This window comes from Ranitomeya variabilis, chromosome 5 (assembly GCF_051348905.1).
Source record: "Ranitomeya variabilis isolate aRanVar5 chromosome 5, aRanVar5.hap1, whole genome shotgun sequence".
In the NCBI taxonomy this organism is placed as follows: Eukaryota; Metazoa; Chordata; class Amphibia; order Anura; family Dendrobatidae; genus Ranitomeya; species Ranitomeya variabilis.
The window spans coordinates 675,649,436-675,670,623 of NC_135236.1; the positions used below are offsets into that span (position 1 = coordinate 675,649,436).

A 21,188-nucleotide genomic window follows, 5' to 3' on the forward strand; every position below is an offset into this window, starting at 1 on the left:
GTTTGTTCTTTTAATTTTAATCTTGATTAGTAAGTTTAAGGTTGTCTTACTTTTGTACTGGAGTGGGGGCGGAGATTAGGCAGCGGCTCAGCTGCTTATTACTCTCTTCCTTCCAGTCTTGTGTTAGACCTGTAGAAGCGCACAAGCGCGAAACGGTCCGTCGTCTCCTGACACCTTCGTTCTCCTGTAAGACCTTGCTACTAAGATGTTTTTAAGCCACAATAAAGGACTTTGGTAACTAAGACTTCTGATGGTGAGTGCCCTTTTTTCTTCATTTTTTCAACATATTATGGACTTTGCTTGATTCATGGAGCACCCTATCTTTCAATGCTGGCAACACAGACGTGCATTCAGCTTCTAGACCCGGTGTTTCTGATTTAACCAGCTGTGAGTGCGGATTTTCTTTGCTTCTCTTTTTTTCACCCTGTTCTATTTTCTGCTATCTAGTATTAGTGGGCCTCATTTGCTGAATCTGCTTTCACCCCTGTGTATGTGCCTTCCTCTTACCTAACCGTTATTATCTGTTGGGGGCTTCTATATCTTTGGGAATTATTTCTCTGGAGGCAAGAGAGGTCTTTCCTTCTCTCTAGGGGTAGTTAGTTCCTCAGGCTGGCTCGAGACGTCTAGGAATTTTAGGCACATTCACCGGCTACCTCTAGTGTGTTTGGATAGGTTCAAATTTGCGGTCAGTCCAGTTTTCCACCTCCCTAGAGCTTGTCCTTTGTTAGTTCTTTGCTGGAGTAATTTGTGATCCTCAACCACTAAGGATCATAACACTATCTGTATGATCCACCAGTCATATGTTCTGCTCTCTGGGTAGATTTCTTCTATAAAAATAGTTTCTCAGCTTTTTCCCAATATCCTTATAGAACCCTTAGATACAGATAATAGAGCATGAAGGGGCTCCGTGAAAGAGGCAGTGAAGGTGTGTAAGTGTCTGATGGGGTCACACAGCTCATAAAAGGACAACTGCCCGGCCTCATAATCCAGACATATCCTGACTCTATCACTGGAGATCTGGTGAGGTAACGGGATCACTTTACTGTCATGTCTCACCGAACACTTATTCCCCTGACTTCTATATAAACCCCAGGACTTTGTATTATACACAATGTATGACTGATCTCCTCTCCTGTCCATTGTGGGGTAACACATCCCCACATTCCACCACTCTGACCTACTGATCTCCACATTCCAGTAATGTCGTCCTGAGGTAAATCCCCTCCTGCTAATCACCTTATTTTCCTGGAATCTCTCTGCTGTTTTTGGACGATTCTGTCTTATTTCTGTCCAGGTCGCAGTTTTAAGGTCGTTTGATATAAGGAGATTATTAGCTGCTGTGTTTACATCCAGTAATAATATTTATTTGATTATATATGAGTTGGTTACTCTAGGTTCAGCACCTGTTCACACTTAGTCTATGTATGGATGTGACGGTCAGTTTTTTCAAATATATTATTTAGCCTTCTGACTGAGCACTCCGCCTCCTAGCCCAGGTGTTTTAATCGCAACAGGTCCAGTACCCCTCCACAGAGAGAATATGAGTCTAGATAGGGGCTTTCACAGGTACCCATTCACATGGAGACGTTTATTCTCAGCGAGGTAGGCAAGCGTAGGACCTGATATGCGAGAGATGCCGTAAAGGGGCTATCAGGTACACATAAAATTGGCCATTTTTATGCGCTAAACGCTCTCATTTTTCATATTTCTAGTGCAGTATTGCAGTTCAGTTTTCATGTTTCATGTTTGCATGTCTTAGCGCTGCAGTGTGCTGCCTTTTTTATTTGATTATATATGAGTTGGTTACTCTAGGTTCAGCACCTGTTCACACTTAGTCTATGTATGGATGTGACGGTCAGTTTTTTCAAATACATCCAGTAATATGTCTGTAGGTTCCTGTACAGAGAAGGTCACATTTATATCTTATCATAGCAGATAATGTGTGTGATATGTGTGAGATCAGCTCCACACCCCGATCACCTCCATCATGTCCTCCTATGTCCTCATCACCTTCCTCCTCAGGATCACACAAGTCTCCAGTGTCTGGATCCTGTAAGACAGTCAGTGGATCCATCATGTTACACAGCTCCTCAATGTGTCTAATCTTCCCAGACAGCTCGTCCTTCTTTATTTCCAGCTTCTGTATTACATCAAACAGTGGCAGTGACTCCTGCTTTTCCCGCCTGGAGATGTCACTCAGGATCCTCTTCTCCAGGTCGTCCACCCTTCCCTTGATGTCTTTAAACAGGGCAGTGACTCTCTTGGCTTCCCCAGTTGCTTTTTCTTGAGCTTTTCTCTTGTGCTCCTTCAGGCTCTTGACTCTTTTCTCAGTTTTCTTTTTCTTTGTGATCAATTTTTGCAGAAGATTTCTCAGTTTCTCCTTTTTCTTTCCAGAGGCCTCATCCAGAGTCTCCACCCGGTGTCCTCGATGTTCTCCGGCCAAACTGCAGGACACACAGATACAAGCAGCGTCCTCAGTGCAGTAATATTCCAGGATCTTCTTATGGACAGAACATTTCCAGTCCCCCAGAGAAGTGGTGGGATCAGTGAGGATGTGTTCTGGTCCTGTGCTATGAACTCTCAGGTGATTATTACACAGAGAAGCCTCACACAGCAGACAGGATTTAACAGCAGGTACAGGAGAGTCCACACAGTAAGTGCAGCAGATCCCGGTGATCTCCTCATGATGTGGCCAAGTAGACCGGAAATTCTCCACCACATTACACAGCGTTATGTTCCTCTGTAGTGGAGACCGCCTGTGAAATGTTCTTCTACATTGAGGACAGGAATATTCTCCATACCCGCCCTCTGTATCCGGCACTCCATCAATACAGCCCCGGCAGAAGTTGTGTCCACATCTCAGGGTTACGGGATCTGTATAAATGTTCAAACAAATGGAGCATGTTAGTGCAGCGCCCCAGAGTCCTGGTCGTTGCAGTAATGTCGCTCTGCCACTAAGGGGAGTGATGTTACGTCTGATTGCACTAAAGGAGTTTCTCTGACCAGGTAACACTCACACTACACTTCACACTCCGGCCACCAGGGGGGGTGGTTCTATCTAGTAGGCCACTCCTCACACTCTGGTAAAACTGGGGGTTGGACAGGAAGACAGGGAGAAGGAACTGGGAAGAGCTAGTGAGAGGACCTGTCAGGGATGGGATCCTGGCAGACTCCTAAGAGCAGAACTAACCAGTGAACAACGGGAATACAGTAAAGAGGAATTAGGACCAGAAGGAGTCGTGCTGTTAGACCGAGGCAACATCCTTCTGAGGCGCAAACAGTCGGTGGCCGGAACGCCGAGCAAGTAAGAGACTCTAAGTACTACTGCAAACCACGGCCGGACAGCCAATTATAGGCTGGCTGTCTCACACAAATCACCTAAGCAGACAACGGAGGCAGCTGTGGGAGAGGGGCGACTCTAGGGTCCCAGAAGAACTCCAGGCCTACCCCGTCATACGGGTGCGTCCTACCATATCATCTGGGGGACGGAGAGAACGAACATCAGAGACAGACAGAATCAGTTGTGAGGACTATCCCGGGAGCTCAGCAGGGAAGGACTACAACACACAGCGCTAGAAGGTAGACACTGATTCCCACCTGTAAAGGGAACTCCTGATGTGCCTTTGGACCGGCCGGTCTCTGACAGCCCCGTTGACAGCGCTCTGGACTGAGGACTCTAAAACCTTCAGTAAAGAGGTAAAGAGACTGCAACCTGGTGTCCTCGTTATTTACTACGACCTACACTGCACCGCAACATCACCACCATTTACCACCACCTTTCATTGGACGCCCCTCAGCAGGGTCACGGACCGGGTCTAGCCACCGTGACAACCCCAGAGCAGAGACTCAGAGGCCCGGTACCGGGTACCCCTCGGCCCTGCGGCAGTGGGGGCGCTCTAACTTGGCGTCACGAACAGGATCTACTTAAGCCTGAAGAGTCAGGTCATGTGTGCCTTGGAACCGTGATTTACTGTGCTTTATTGAAAAGACTGTGTATTGTCGCTTGCCGCCAGAAGTTCCCGCCACGATTCGCCATTGCCGTGCGCGGAGGGAGGAGCCTTAGTTTCGTGGGCGGAACCGGCCAAAAGGAGCGCGGAACGAGAAAGCGCGGTACAGTGCCGATCCCGGAAGAGGAACTCCGACCTCCAGCAGGTTAGTGGGAGGAAGGGACAGCCATGTCTGAGTCGGGAGGAGAGGAGGTGGCGGTCGCAGCCGTGGACGCAGGGGCACCTCCGGTCCCCGCAGCGGGCGAAGCCGCGGCCCTAATACCACCACTGGTTGCCGTAGAACCCGCTGCCCCCCTCAGCCAGGCGGACGCTACCGCTACTACAAAAGCCATAATGCCCTTCTCTATGCCATACCTGCCCGGAGCGGCCTGGCTCCCACGATACTCCGGAGAGTCGCATACGTTCACTGACTTTAAAGAAGGACTCTGCAGCCTGCTCGAGTTCTATCCCCTGACAGGGCCTCAGAAGGTTCATTGTCATGATCTCAATGGCAAGAGAACATAGCATCAGCATATATAGGAACTAGCTCTTGGAAGATGGGAACTGAGCTGACCATGAACTAAACCTAACGCACAACTAGCAGTGGCCGGGTAGCATGCCTACGTTGATTTTAGATGCCCAGCACCAGCCGGAGGACTAAATAATGCTAGCAGAGGAAAATATTAGTCCTAGCTCACCTCTAGAGAAATACCCCGTAAGGAGACAGAGGCCCCCCACATGTATTGGCGGTGAATTAAGATGAAATAACAAACGTAGTATGAAAATAGGTTTAGCAAATTTGAGGTCCACTTACTACATAGCAGAAGACAGAAAGGACACTTTCATGGTCAGCTGAAAACCCTATCAAAACACCATCCAGAAATTACTTTAAAACTCTGGCATTAACTCATAACACCAGAGTGGCAATTCCTGTTCACAAGAGCTTTCCAGACACAGTAACGAAACTACAGCTATGAACTGGAACAAAAATGCAAAAACAAACATGGACAAGAGTCCAACTTATCTAGTAGTTGTCTAGGAGCAGGAACAAGCACAGAGAGGCTTCTGATAACATTGTTGACCGGCAAGCAACTAACAGAGCAGCAAGGTTATATAGCGACTCCCACATCTTGATGGGAACAGGTGAACAGAGAAGATGAAGACACCAGTTCAATTCCACCAGTAGCCACCGGGGGAGCCCAGAATCCAAATTCACAACAGTACCCCCCCCTCAAGGAGGGGGCACCGAACCCTCACCAGAACCACCAGGGCGATCAGGATGGACCCTATGAAAGGCACGAACCAGATCAGAGGCATGAACATCAGATGCATTCACCCAAGAATTATCCTCCTGGCCGTATCCCTTCCACTTGACCAGATACTGGAGTCTCCGTCTGGAAACACGAGAGTCTAAGATTTTCTCCACAACGTACTCCAACTCACCCTCAACCAACACCGGAGCAGGAGGCTCAACGGAAGGCACAACCGGTACCTCATACCTGCGCAATAATGACCGATGAAAAACGTTATGAATAGAAAAGGATGCAGGGAGGTCCAAACGGAAGGAAACAGGGTTAAGAATCTCCAATATCTTATACGGGCCGATGAACCGAGGCTTAAACTTAGGAGAAGAGACCCTCATAGGGACAAAACGAGAAGACAACCACACCAAATCCCCAACACAAAGCCGAGGACCAACACGACGGTGGCGGTTGGCAAAAAGCTGAGTCTTCTCCTGGGACAACCTCAAATTGTCCACCCCCTGCCCCCAGATCTGATGCAATCTCTCCACCACAGCATCCACTCCAGGACAATCCGAAGATTCCACCTGACCAGAGGAAAATCGAGGATGAAACCCCGAATTACAGAAAAACGGGGACACCAAAGTGGCAGAGCTGGCCCGATTATTGAGAGCGAACTCCGCCAATGGCAAAAAAGCAACCCAATCATCCTGGTCAGCAGACACAAAACACCTCAGATATGTCTCTAGGGTCTGATTAATCCGCTCGGTCTGGCCATTCATCTGAGGATGGAAAGCGGACGAAAAAGATAAGTCTATGCCCATCCTAGCACAGAATGCCCGCCAAAATCTAGACACGAATTGGGTCCCTCTGTCAGAAACGATATTCTCAGGAATACCATGCAAACGAACAACATTTTGAAAAAACAGAGGAACCAACTCGGAAGAAGAAGGCAACTTGGGCAGAGGAACCAAATGGACCATCTTAGAGAAACGGTCACACACCACCCAGATGACAGACATCTTCTGAGAGACAGGCAGATCTGAAATAAAATCCATCGAGATGTGCGTCCAAGGCCTCTTAGGAATAGGCAAGGGCAACAATAATCCACTAGCCCGAGAACAACAAGGCTTGGCCCGAGCACAAACGTCACAAGACTGCACAAAGCCTCGCACATCTCGTGACAGGGAAGGCCACCAGAAGGACCTTGCCACCAAATCCCTGGTACCAAAAATGCCAGGATGACCTGCCAACGCAGAAGAATGAACCTCAGAGATGACTCTACTGGTCCAATCATCAGGAACAAACAGTTTATCAGGTGGGCAACGATCAGGTCTATCCGCCTGAAACTCCTGCAAGGCCCGCCGCAGGTCTGGAGAAACGGCAGACAATACCACTCCATCCTTAAGGATACCTGTGGGCTCAGAGTTACCAGGCGAGTCAGGCACAAAACTCCTAGAAAGGGCATCCGCCTTAACATTCTTAGAACCCGGTAGGTATGACACTACAAAATTAAACCGAGAGAAAAATAATGACCAGCGCGCCTGTCTAGGATTCAGGCGCCTGGCGGTCTCAAGATAAATCAAATTTTTGTGGTCAGTCAATACCACCACCTGATGTCTGGCCCCCTCAAGCCAATGGCGCCACTCCTCAAAAGCCCACTTCATGGCCAAAAGCTCCCGATTCCCAACATCATAATTCCGCTCAGCGGGCGAAAATTTACGGGAAAAGAAGGCACAAGGCCTCATCACGGAGCAGTCAGAACTTTTCTGCGACAACACTGCCCCAGCTCCGATCTCAGAAGCGTCGACCTCAACCTGAAAAGGTAGAGCAACATCAGGCTGACGCAACACAGGGGCAGAGGAAAAACGGCGCTTAAGCTCCCGAAAGGCCTCCACAGCATCAGGGGACCAATCAGCAACATCAGCACCCTTCTTAGTCAAATCGGTCAATGGCTTAGCAATATCCGAAAAACCAGCAATAAATCGACGATAAAAGTTAGCAAAGCCCAAAAATTTCTGAAGACTCTTAAGAGAAGAGGGCTGCGTCCAATCACAAATAGCTTGAACCTTGACAGGATCCATTTCAATGGAAGAGGGGGAAAAAATATATCCCAAAAAGGAAATCCTCTGTACCCCAAAAACACACTTAGAACCCTTCACACACAAAGAATTAGACCGCAAAACCTGAAAAACCCTCCTGACTTGCTGGACATGAGAGTCCCAGTCATCCGAAAAAATCAGAATATCATCCAGATACACAATCATAAATTTATCCAAATAATCGCGAAAAATATCATGCATAAAGGACTGGAAAACTGACGGAGCATTTGAAAGACCAAAAGGCATCACTAAATACTCAAAGTGGCCCTCGGGCGTATTAAATGCGGTTTTCCACTCATCCCCCTGCCTGATTCGCACCAAATTATACGCCCCACGAAGGTCAATCTTAGAGAACCACTTGGCCCCCTTTATGCGAGCAAACAAATCAGTCAGCAACGGCAATGGGTATTGATATTTAACAGTGATTTTATTCAAAAGCCGATAATCAATACATGGTCTCAAAGAGCCGTCTTTTTTTGACACAAAGAAAAAACCGGCTCCTAAGGGAGATGACGATGGACGAATATGTCCCTTTTCCAAGGACTCCTTTATATATTCTCGCATAGCAGCATGTTCAGGCACAGACAGATTAAATAAACGACCCCTTGGGTATTTACTACCCGGGATTAAATCTATGGCACAATCGCACTCTCGGTGCGGAGGTAACGAACCAAGCTTGGATTCTTCAAAGACGTCACGATAGTCAGACAGGAACTCAGGAATTTCAGAGGGAATAGATGATGAAATGGAAACCACAGGTACATCCCCATGAGCCCCCTTACATCCCCAGCTCAACACAGACATAGCTCTCCAGTCGAGGACTGGGTTGTGAGATTGCAGCCAAGGCAATCCTAGCACCAAATCATCATGTAGATTATACAGCACCAGAAAGCGAATAATCTCCTGGTGATCCGGATTAATACGCATAGTTACTTGTGTCCAGTATTGTGGTTTATTATTAGCCAATGGGGTGGAGTCAATCCCCTTCAGAGGAATAGGAGTCTCCAAAGGCTCTAAATCATACCCACAGCGTTTGGCAAAGGACCAATCCATAAGACTCAAAGCGGCGCCAGAGTCGACATAGGCGTCCGTGGTAATAGATGACAAAGAGCAAATCAGGGTCACAGATAGAATAAACTTAGACGGTAAGGTGCAAATGGAAACAGATTTACCAAGCTTTTTAGTGCGCTTAGAGCATGCTGATATAACATGAGTAGAATCACCACAATAGAAACACAACCCATTTTTCCGTCTAAAATTCTGCCGCTCGCTTCGGGACAGAATTCTATCACATTGCATACTCTCTGGCGACTTCTCAGTGGACACCGCCAGATGGTGCACTGGTTTGCGCTCCCGCAAACGCCTATCGATCTGAATAGCCATTGTCATGGACTCATTCAGACCCGCAGGCACAGGGAACCCCACCATAACATCCTTAATGGCATCAGAGAGACCCTCTCTGAAAGTCGCCGCCAGGGCGCACTCATTCCACTGAGTAAGCACAGACCATTTACGGAATCTTTGGCAGTAAATTTCCGCTTCATCTTGCCCCTGAGATAGGGACATCAAAGTTTTTTCTGCCTGAAGCTCCAAATGAGGTTCGTCATAAAGCAACCCCAAGGCCAGAAAAAACGCATCCACATTGAGCAACGCAGGATCCCCTGGTGTCAATGAAAAAGCCCAGTCTTGAGGGTCGCCCCGGAGCAAGGAAATCACAATCCTGACCTGCTGTGCAGGGTCTCCGGCAGAGCGAGATTTCAGGGACAAAAATAATTTGCAATTATTTCGAAAATTCTGAAACCCAGATCTATTCCCCGAGAAAAATTCCGGCAAAGGAATTCTCGGCTCAGATACAGGTGCATGACAAACAAAATCTTGCAAATTTTGTACCTTCGTGGCGAGATTATTCAAACCTGCAGTTACACTCTGAAGATCCATTACAAACAGGTGGACACAGAGCCATTCAAAGATTAGAAGGAGAGGAAAAAAAAAAAAAAAAAATTTTCAGCAGACTACTTATTTCTCTCCTTTCTCAGCCAAGGATTTTAACCCTTTAGTGGGCCGGTCAAACTGTCATGATCTCAATGGCAAGAGAACATAGCATCAGCATATATAGGAACTAGCTCTTGGAAGATGGGAACTGAGCTGACCATGAACTAAACCTAACGCACAACTAGCAGTGGCCGGGTAGCATGCCTACGTTGATTCTAGATGCCCAGCACCAGCCGGAGGACTAAATAATGCTAGCAGAGGAAAATATTAGTCCTAGCTCACCTCTAGAGAAATACCCCGTAAGGAGACAGAGGCCCCCCACATGTATTGGCGGTGAATTAAGATGAAATAACAAACGTAGTATGAAAATAGGTTTAGCAAATTTGAGGTCCACTTACTACATAGCAGAAGACAGAAAGGACACTTTCATGGTCAGCTGAAAACCCTATCAAAACACCATCCAGAAATTACTTTAAAACTCTGGCATTAACTCATAACACCAGAGTGGCAATTCCTGTTCACAAGAGCTTTCCAGACACTAACGAAACTACAGCTGTGAACTGGAACAAAAATGCAAAAACAAACATGGACAAGAGTCCAACTTATCTAGTAGTTGTCTAGGAGCAGGAACAAGCACAGAGAGGCTTCTGATAACATTGTTGACCGGCAAGCAACTAACAGAGCAGCAAGGTTATATAGCGACTCCCACATCTTGATGGGAACAGGTGAACAGAGAAGATGAAGACACCAGTTCAATTCCACCAGTAGCCACCGGGGGAGCCCAGAATCCAAATTCACAACAGTTCATATGATAATCGGCCAACTCTTTGGGGCGGCTCTGAGAGAAGTGAAGTCCTGGCCCGCCGCGGATAGGGGAACTGCGCAGCAGGTTTTTGCACAGCTTAAAGCCACCTTCGATACCCGCACTGCTACTGAAATCAAACTGACTTTCTATGGATGCAAACAGAGACCGCAGGATAGCTTACGGGACTATGCCCTTAATCTCCAGGAGGCAATGCGGGCCATCAAGCAGAGTGACCCCGACAGCATACAGGATGAGGATAAACTCCTGAAGGAGCGGTTCATTGAGGGGCTCCTGTGCAGTCACCAGCGAGGCCAGTTACACTTCCTGGCCATGCAAAATCCAGACTTGACTTTTGCGCAATTCAAAGATAAGGCTATCCAGGCATTGCAGGAGCGACAGCCCAGCCGTGCAGCGCCTCCCCGGCGTCCCACTCTCACATACCACCAGGAGGTGGCGTTGGATGTTCCAGTCGCCGCCGAGGCTGATGCCCAGAGCCTAGAGGACGACTCCCCTGCAGGACTTCGCCTCCAGATGCAGGAGCTAACCAAGAGTGTTGCTGCCCTAGCCCGGACGGTGCAGTCCCTACAGGAGGCCCCCAAGGAAAAGATCCAGCTGGCCTCCAGACCAGAAGACGTCCCCTGGATGCGACAGAGGAGGACTCCACCGACCAGGAGCCGGGACAGCGATCATTTCCATCAGGACGGACGACCCATCTGCCGCCGCTGTCACCAGGTGGGCCACCTTGCAAGGTACTGTCCTTTAAACGAGCAACCCCTGGGGCAAAGGGCCAACCCCCAGGAGTAGGACGATCGGGCCCACAGCATTGGAGAGCCAAATACGTTGGAGGGCGACCAGTCCTTCCTGTTGTGATCGATGGTATCCCTCTGAGTGCCCTGCTGGCCACCGGTTCCCAGGTGACGACTATGCCTTATGTGCTTTATAAACGGTATTGGGAGGACACCGATATTACTCGTGGCCCCGATGACGATTTCACCATCATAGCCAGTAATGGTCAGCTGTTGCCACAAGTGGGATATAAAGAGGTCACCATCAAGGTGGGGCGGGTGGAATTGAAGGCCCAAGGGATTGTGATTGTTGATATTGATCGCCGAGAATGTAATCCCATGATGACTATTGGTACCAATGTTATAGAAAATTGTCTTGCAGAAGTTATTGTCTTGTTACAACAGGTAGCAGAAACTGCTGGCTACAGTGAACAACGCGCCCTGCAAAAGGAAATCAGAGCTCTGATGCAGAGACAGCAGGTAGAGCTGACTGGTGGTGAGATTGGCCGTGTCACTGTGAGCGATTCAAACCACATCGCAATACCCCCCAGGAGTGAGATGTTAATATGGTGTCGGGCGGCCATAGGCCTCAGGGGAAAGGACTACAAAGCCTTGGTAGAACCCGTATATTCAGACACTAGGCCTACTATCCTGACAGCCCGGGGGGTGGTTGACGTCCGCCAGGGGAGGGTGCCCGCACGTGTGCTCAATTGTGGGGAGGAAGAGGTTCACCTCACCAAATATGCCACGCTCGCCAAATTGTTCACTGTTAATAATAGTGTGATACAGACACCTGAACCCTTGGTCCCGTCAAACGTGGCGGAGGACAATGGTTCTGCAGAGCACTCGAAAGACTGGTGTCGGGAATTGCATGTGGGCACTGACTCTACCCCATCCCATCAAAAACAGGGGGCCTACAGGGTGGTACACGAGTACGAGCAGGTATTCAGCAAACACCCCTTAGATTTTGGGCAGGTGAAAGGGATCCAACATCATATCCCCACGGGAGATCACCGACCCATAAAAGAGAGATATCGCCCTGTACCTCCAGCTCATTACCAGTGTGCCAAGGACATGTTGCAGGAAATGAAGGAGGCTGGGGTGGTGAGAGACAGCTGTAGCCCCTGGGCAGCTCCGTTAGTCCTTGTTAAAAAGAAAGATGGTACAATGAGGATGTGTGTTGATTACAGGCAGTTGAATCGCATTACACATAAGGACGCATACCCACTGCCCAGGATAGAGGAGTCTCTGGCTGCCTTAAAATCTGCTAACTACTTCTCTACCTTAGATCTCACCAGTGGGTACTGGCAGGTTCCTGTGGCGGAGGCGGACAAAGAGAAGACGGCCTTCACGACACCAATGGGTCTCTGCGAATTCAATTACATGCCCTTCGGATTGTGCAATGCTCCCGGGACGTTCCAGAGGATGATGGAGTGCTGCCTGGGACACATGAACTTCGAAACCGTGCTGCTGTATTTCGATGATGTCATTGTCTTCTCTAAGACCTACGAAGACCATCTGAAGCACCTGGCCGAGGTGTTTGAAGCCCTGTCCAACTTTGGCTTAAAGGTGAAACCGTCCAAGTGTCATCTGCTGAAACCTAAAGTGCAGTACCTGGGCCATGTGGTGAGCGCTGAAGGAGTGGCCCCAGACCCCGACAAGGTCACGGTGATCAAGGACTGGCCAAAGCCCAGCGACCTCCACGAAGTCCGGCAGTTCCTTGGCCTGGTAGGCTATTACCGGAGGTTCATTAAGGACTTCACCAAGAAGGCCGCACTCTTGCAAAACCTATTGGTGGGCCAACCAAAGAAGACCAAGGGGAGGAACACCCCCTTTGATTGGAACGAGGAGCTGGAGGGATCCTTCACTTGTTTGAAGTCGGCACTGACGGGAGAAGAGGTACTGGCTTACCCCGAATACGACCAACCGTTTGTGCTGTACACAGATGCCAGCAATGTGGGATTAGGAGCCGTGCTGTCCCAGGTCCAGAAAGGCAAAGAAAGGGTGATCACTTACGCCAGCAGGAAACTCCGTCCCACGGAAAGGAACCCTGACAACTACAGTTCCTTTAAGCTGGAATTCCTTGTCATCGTCTGGGCAGTGACAGAGAGGTTCAAACACTACCTGGCCTCCGCGAAATTCACCGTCTTCACGAATAACAATCCGCTAACGCATCTGGATACTGCCAAACTCGGGGCCTTGGAACAGCGGTGGATGGCCCGGCTGTCCAACTACGATTTCACCATCAAGTACCCGGCAGGACACAAGAATGCCAATGCCGATGCCTTGTCCCGAATGCCCAATTTGCCAGAAATGGGAGAAGACCCGAAGGCACTTGAAGAGGTGGAGCTGCCTGCATTCCATCGCCCCAAAGCCACTCAGAACTCTCATCATGTGAAGAACAGGCACAGGAACCAACCGGATGCCACGCTGAATCCCCTGCCCCATCAAGGGTGGGCGGAAACCCAGGATGGTGACCCCGCGGTCCATCGGGTGAAAGAGCTCTTGACGCAGGCAGGGTTGCATCCCGGCCCAGATGACCCACAGGAAACCCAACAGCTGTGGAAGGGGAGAAGCAAACTGTTTATTCATGATGGCAAGCTGTGCAGGAGGAGCATCGACCCACGTACTCATGAATTGGTGTGGCAGATAGTGGTGCCAAGGCGAGATGCGCCCATGGTTCTGGGAGCCTACCACGATGGAGCCGGACACTTCGGATGGAGGAAGCTAGAGAGGCTACTCCGAGGGAGGTTCTATTGGATTGGCATGAAGAGAGCCATTGAGAAGTGGTGTCGGGAGTGCGGTCCATGTAGCCTACGCAGGAAGGACCATGGCAGCCAACGGGCTCCCCTGCAGCCTATCATCACCAAACGGCCGCTCGAACTGGTCGCGCTGGATCATGTGAAGTTGACACCTAGCCGGTCAGGTTATATCTACGCTCTTACCATCGTAGATCACTACTCCAGATTTTTGGTGGTTGTACCTGTCAAGGATCTAATGGCCAGGACTGCCGCCAAGGCATTCCAGCAGTATTTTTGTAGGCCCCATGGCTACCCGGAGAAGGTACTGACCGATCAGGGACCAGCATTCGAAGCAGAAGTGTTCCAAGAGTTCTGCCAACTGTACGGGTGTAAGAAGATCAGAACCACACCGTACCATCCTCAAACCAATGGGATGTGCGAGAAGATGAACCAAGTGGTGATCGACTTATTGAAGACCTTGCCCGTAGAGGAACAGAACCTGTGGCCGACAAAGTTGCCTGACTTGGTGGATATATACAATCACATCCCAGTAAATTCCACCAACTGCACTCCAGCGTACCTGATGCGAGGAAGGTCTAGCCAGTTACCCGTTGATCTGGACATGGGGGTCCTCGTCCCCGAAGATACCTCGCCGGATGCAGATTGGGATGCAGAAAGGCAGCGAAGGTACCGCAAAGTACAGGAGTGCGTGGAAAGAAGTCTCGCCCAGGCTAGGCAAAAACAAGAAAGGGACTACAACCAGCACGCTCCTGCGATTCCCCTGTCACCTGGTGAGCAAGTACTTAAGCGAAAGAGGAGACTACACAAGCTCGATGACCAATGGGAAGCGGAACCGTATACCATCCTGCCATCCGATTTCGACAACACGAAGGTCTGTCTCATCAGCAGAGACAGAGGGGAGACCTCGACAGCGGTATCCAGGGATCACCTTAAGGTCTGCCCCGATAAGTTGAGAGAGAGGGACACGGCCCCAGAAATCTCCCCGCCGGTGGAAAAGGAGAAGATGATCCATACCGTCCTTGGTGACTTTCCCCAGTCCTGGACTCAGATAAATCAGGCCATCGTGGTACCTGTTCTAACGTTCCCTCAGCCGGACCCACCAGAAACAATGGTGATATTAGACCATACGGCCCCGCAACTTCAACAAGCCCTACCTAAAGATGCCATGCCAACCGTTGAACCGGAAAATCCTCCCTCTGCTATCGGTGAATCTGCTGTACCCACTGTTGATAACAGCAGCCCTGAGAGCTCCAGCCTGCCAGTGCTACCCAGACTCACTAGAAGTGTAACTAGAAGGCAGTACACTACACCAGCAGTAGCAAGTATAGTGGGCCCTGTTAGGCCAGTAGCAACCCCTGCACTGCGAAGGTCCACACGCAGCACTCAGAATCAAACTCCCCTCCGCTACAAAACTTGGAGGTATTAATAAGGGCTGCTATTTAGTTGAAAATGTTTGTGTGCATATCTTTTGTTACAGGTTTTAAAATGGACAATAGAGTAATGGACGGTGAATTGCTCAAAAACTTTCAAAAGGGGGGACCCCTTTGTTTACCCGGGGTCCCCGCTGTTTCAACCATTGAACTGAGAGTCATAAACTGTGCATGACCTAACTTTCGCAACGTTCAAGAGTCCTCACCTCCCATAAAGGGAAGCACTGTTATGTTTAATTGTTTATGCTATTTCAAAATTGTGTGTGTTTTCTGTTAACATGTATTGTTGTTCTTGTTTTCCCAGTCCGGGAGTACTGGATTTAACCGGGGGGGGGGGAGTGCAGCGCCCCAGAGTCCTGGTCGTTGCAGTAATGTCGCTCTGCCACTAAGGGGAGTGATGTTACGTCTGATTGCACTAAAGGAGTTTCTCTGACCAGGTAACACTCACACTACACTTCACACTCCGGCCACCAGGGGGGGTGGTTCTATCTAGTAGGCCACTCCTCACACTCTGGTAAAACTGGGGGTTGGACAGGAAGACAGGGAGAAGGAACTGGGAAGAGCTAGTGAGAGGACCTGTCAGGGATGGGATCCTGGCAGACTCCTAAGAGCAGAACTAACCAGTGAACAACGGGAATACAGTAAAGAGGAATTAGGACCAGAAGGAGTCGTGCTGTTAGACCGAGGCAACATCCTTCTGAGGCGCAAACAGTCGGTGGCCGGAACGCCGAGCAAGTAAGAGACTCTAAGTACTACTGCAAACCAATTATAGGTTGGCTGTCTCACACAAATCACCTAAGCAGACAACGGAGGCAGCTGTGGGAGAGGGGCGACTCTAGGGTCCCAGAAGAACTCCAGGCCTACCCCGTCATACGGGTGCGTCCTACCATATCATCTGGGGGACGGAGAGAACGAACATCAGAGACAGACAGAATCAGTTGTGAGGACTATCCCGGGAGCTCAGCAGGGAAGGACTACAACACACAGTGCTAGACGGTAGACACTGATTCCCACCTGTAAAGGGAACTCCTGATGTGCCTTTGGACCGGCCGGTCTCTGACAGCCCCGTTGACAGCGCTCTGGACTGAGGACTCTAAAACCTTCAGTAAAGAGGTAAAGAGACTGCAACCTGGTGTCCTCGTTATTTACTACGACCTACACTGCACCGCAACATCACCACCATTTACCACCACCTTTCATTGGACGCCCCTCAGCAGGGTCACGGACCGGGTCTAGCCACCGTGACAACCCCAGAGCAGAGACTCAGAGGCCCAGTACCGGGTACCCCTCGGCCCTGCGGCAGTGGGGGCGCTCCATTAGCTCCTCTCGGAGATTAGCAGACGCCATGGCTTCTGGATGTACAACAAATGAATCTTCAAATGTATGTTATAGGCCACCTTGTTCCAACAAACATGACATTGCACATCCTGTGGCGAAGAGCTATTATTAACCTTATAATCTGATTGATGGGAACAGATGTCGTATCTACAGTTACAGGAAACAAAGTTGATTTCTTCATGTTTAAAGGGAACCTGTCATGTTTAAAAAAAAAAACACTATAGTGCTATGTGTACATGTATATGTTTTTGATGTGTATTTTTTAATGCAAATTTTCAGCTGCGTTTCACTGTACCAGCAAAGTCTTTGTTTGTTTTTGTCCTCAATATTTTGTGCTTTGCTTGGATTTTGCAAAATGCAGCATGTCTTTTTTTCAGCATTTTTTTCAGAATTTTTCACCCATTGAAAGTAATGGGTGGTGAAGGAACGCTGAAAAAACTATGAAAAAACACAGGTATCAAGCTTTGGAATAGAATATGAGTTTTTGGGGGGCACAAAACTTTATCAGCATGCACAAGAGACAAATGTAGCATAATAAAAAACGACAAAAATGTGCAAAAAAAAAAAACAAGCAAAACCTTCTTTTTTCCGCAGCTTCTTTACTGCCAAGAGAGCAGGTTTTGCTGCGGAAAAAAAAAATGCCACGTGTGAATGTAGCCGTAACCTGCAGACATGAGGTTAATCTGCAGGTTAATAGCATTCTGAAGCTGCCTAGTGCAGGAGGAAATTAACTTTATTCCCCCCTGGCAGCATTTTGCATTCAGCCATAAGGGTGGGCCAGCAAGGGTTCAGTCACTGTTCAGTGCATAGCGATCACTCCCACGGCTGTAACTGCGCTCCCCACACTGACTGACAGCCCACTATAGTACCCTAGCTGCCCTGACAAAAAAGGCAAAGTTCTGCAGTGCGCAGGCGCCGGGAAGGGTCAAAGAATCCCAACACATGCGCACTTCTGTACTTTAGTCTGCCTTAGGGCTCATACTCACATGCGAGAAACTCGGATGAGTCTCGCACGTCAATACCCGGCACGGCACCCGGCACTCAGGAGCGGAGCATGCGGCTGCATGTATTGCTATGTGGCAGCAAGCTCCGATCTGAGTGCCGGGTATTGATGTGCGAGACTCATCCAAGTTTCTCGCATGTGAGTATGAGCCCTTAATCAGAGCAGAGAAGTAGGGCTGCGCAAGAGCGCAATGCTGAGGAGACTGTGTGAATGACGTACAGGCGTGTAAGCCACAAGAAGCAAGAAGGAGGACGGCATCCAGGTACGGATGCAATGGTCGTTGCTAGGGTATCCCCACATGTACTTATGCTAGCTAACAGATGTAAATCATTCAGCTGCGGCAAGAAAAACTAAATCTCCGAGCACTAAAAAATACTCGGAGGACCCCCGAGCGTGCTCGAGAAATATTGAGTAACGAGTATATTCGCTCATCACTAATAAAGACCCATCATGGGGTCGAAACGTTACCTCGACACTTTAGTATTACTGTGGTGATTTCAATAAATTTCATCTATATTATGCATTTGAAAATCCATATCTTGAGTGCGGCTGTTTCTTCAAGCATATGATTCTACTGGATCCATTCCAGGTTCAGCCTGCACCTGCCCTAATTCTCAGAGTGCACCCCATTTTCCTACAATAATCACATCTGTGCAGAGGCGGCTGTCAAAGTGCTGGACGTGCTTACAGCCTTCAATCACAGTGCTGTGAGTGGTGACTAACTGCAGCTGCATCGACACTCCTGCATGACTTAAAGTCGGTGGCTCCCGAGATTAATAAATTCATTTTCTCCATGTTGTCGTGCTTTCAGTACAGTGGCATCTTTCTAACACTCTTAAGGGGAATGTGTCATCAAAATTTATTTTCAACAATTGAAGAAATGTAACTTAACTTATTCTTCATATTTTATACCAATAAAAAAATAAGTTAAAAAGTTTTATATTACATCTTGAATGCTGCAGCCAGGATCGTATTCCTCACCAACCATTACACCGATGCCTCTACCTTGTGCCAGTCATTACACTGGTTACCCATTCACTCCAGAATTCAATATAAACTTATCACTCTCACCGACAAAGCACTCCACGGCTCAGCACCACCGTACATCTCCTCCCTATTCTCAGTCTACCATCCTACCGACAAAGCACTCCACGGCTCAGCACCACTGTACATCTCCTCCCTATTCTCAGTCTACCATCCTACCGTGCTCTCTGTTCTGCTAATGACCAGAGGTCAACATCCTCAATAATCAGATCCTCCCACTCCCGTCTCCAAGACTTCTCACATGCTGTGCCAATTCTTTGTAATGCACTACCTAGGATAATTCGATTAATCCCCACAGTTTTAAGCGTGCCCTAAAAACGCATTTCTTCAGAATGGCCTACTGCCTCACATTTATTTAACTATCCCTGTGTTGCCCTTTCAAAATTTTCACCATAACCAGGTTCCTCGCATCATATTCTCATACGCTTTATGTATTTAATAGCCCTCTGTGTCTGTACTTTTACATATTCTGGCTGATAACCGGTTCATGCAACATTTTATGAACATCCGATTTCTTACATTATGGCTGGTCTGAACAATGAAAGCAATTGTTGCCATCCACCTTTCATGTCTCCCCTGTTTCATCATAGATTGTAAGCTTGCGAGCAGGGCCCTCATTCCTCTTGGTATCTGTTGATTTATGTGATTATTGTTACGCTGTAATGTCTTTCATTGTCTGTACAAATCCCCTCTAAAATGTAAAGGTCTGCGGAATATGTTGGCGCTATAGAAATAAAATTATTATTATTACATTTTCCACTTTTAAACACTAGAGGGAGCAGTTGCTGAAATTTGCCATGAAAACCTAGTTTAGTCCTAGCTCTCATTAGGACTGCAGTAAAAGTGGGCTGGATCTGCTCACATGCGTGTGTGCATTTTCTCCTTTTCTTCCATTTTGGGTGTTTGTAAAAAAATAAGAGAGGATGAAAATTAGGATCACAGTCCGGAGTGTAAAGTATAAATAGCGTTTAAGAAGTATAAAGATCTCAATAGGAAATGTAAAAAAGAAATCAAGCTGCAAACAAAGAAACAAATCACCAGCAACATTAAAATAAATCACAAACAAATTTGAAAACTCATCAATCCCAAAAAGGAAAAAAAATGGATAGTATAGGCCCCTTAAAAGATGCTTACAGCAAGATAATAAGATAATTATATAGAGGACAGAGAAAAGGCTGAGATATTAAACAGGCAATTTTTATCTTTGCTCACCAGGGATCATTCAACAAGAAAAAACCAAAGTTCACTGTGAAAAACCATACCTCCCAGCCCCGCCTGATGTCATTAATACGTCGAGGGAGGAGTCATGCAGTACAGTCTTCTCCCTTTAACCAACGTGACGCTCCGCACCCCCTGGTGATATGTAAGGTCACTTGGCAAGTTTTTACACAGACATGCCTATCAACGCAAGCACAGCAGGGCACGGAGAGTGAGTGAGGATGGCCCACGCATCTCCTGTCGTGGTACAACAATCTCTCACAACCCTGAGAGGTTGAGAGACCCTTTCACTTACACCAGTGAAACAGAGCCTTGCCAGCACTATAGGATTACCACCAGTTCTTCCTAAGGGTACCGTCACACATTGAAATTTCCATCGCTACGACGTTACGATTCGTGACGTTCTAGCGATATCGTTACGATATCGCAGTGTCTGACACGCTACTGCGATCAGACACCCTGCTGAGAATCGTACGTCGTAGCAGATCGTTTGGAACTTTCTTTCGTCGCTTGATCACCCGCTGACATCGCTGGATCGTTGTGTGTGACAGCGATCCAGCGATGTCTTCGCTTGTAACCAGGGTAAACATCGGGTACTGCTGCGCTCTGCTCTCACTGTACGGCTGCACTCAGAGCAGGAAGCAGACGGCAAGGGACCTGAAGGACACCGACGGGTGAGTATGTACGGTTTGTTTTTTTTACGTTTACGCTGGTAACCAGGGTAAACATCGGGTTACTAAGCGCGGCCCTGCGCTTAGTTACCCGATGTTTACCCTGGTTACCCGGGGACTTCGGCATCGCTCCAGCGCCGTGATCGCAACGTGTAACCGCAGTCTACGACGCTGGAGCGATGATTATACGACGCTGCAACGTCACGAATCGTGCCGTCGCAGCGATGAAAATTTCAATGTGTGACGGTACCCCGCGGTACAAGTTCAATCCATTAAGAGGATTATATCTGGCCAGAAACCAGCCCCGCTAGTGTGTGTTGTTAAACTGAGAAACCAGACGTGTTGATTTGTGGATCGACATAAAAGAACAACCCAAGGTTAAATTATATATTTAATTGCCTTAAGGGCACACTAGAGAAAACAATATATATAGAATAGATATACATGTACAATGGTCAGATATGCAAATACAGGTGGTAGTAAAAGTATACTCAGATGATACACAAGTCACCGGCTTCATGTAAGGCCTTGAATCTGGCAGCCACATGGGAGGTGTGGGGGTGCCAGCCTTTTCCAGTGTCTTCCAACACAATACATAGTGTGACCTCCCTTAGAAATTAACAAAGGGCCAAGCCTAATATGAGCACTTAACCCCTTGTTTGTTCACTCCCTCTCCCCTCACCCAGGATGGTCCTAATTTCCCTCCCTTTGGCTCTGGTAGTTGAAACTCCAAAACCTATAAAGGAATATAACTTTTCAATGGAAAGTCATGGAGGCGGTTTTGGTGCCATCAGATTCGTCCGGACCCCAA

The 21,188-nt window shown here is 48.3% G+C and overlaps 2 protein-coding genes across 2 annotated transcripts in view; both read right to left on the reverse strand.

The window, feature by feature from the left end:
• LOC143777006 (E3 ubiquitin/ISG15 ligase TRIM25-like) overlaps window positions 1-21,188 on the reverse strand; it is a 334,722-nt gene that overhangs the window by 168,982 nt on the left and 144,552 nt on the right. The window lies entirely within an intron of this gene.
• The window catches only part of LOC143773497 (uncharacterized), a 31,713-nt gene that overhangs the window by 5,888 nt on the left and 4,637 nt on the right, over window positions 1-21,188 (reverse strand). The window contains exon 2 of the mRNA XM_077260922.1: window positions 1,981-2,884. Coding sequence (XP_077117037.1) covers window positions 1,981-2,884 — 904 coding nt within the window. The remainder of the gene's footprint in view (window positions 1-1,980; window positions 2,885-21,188) is intronic.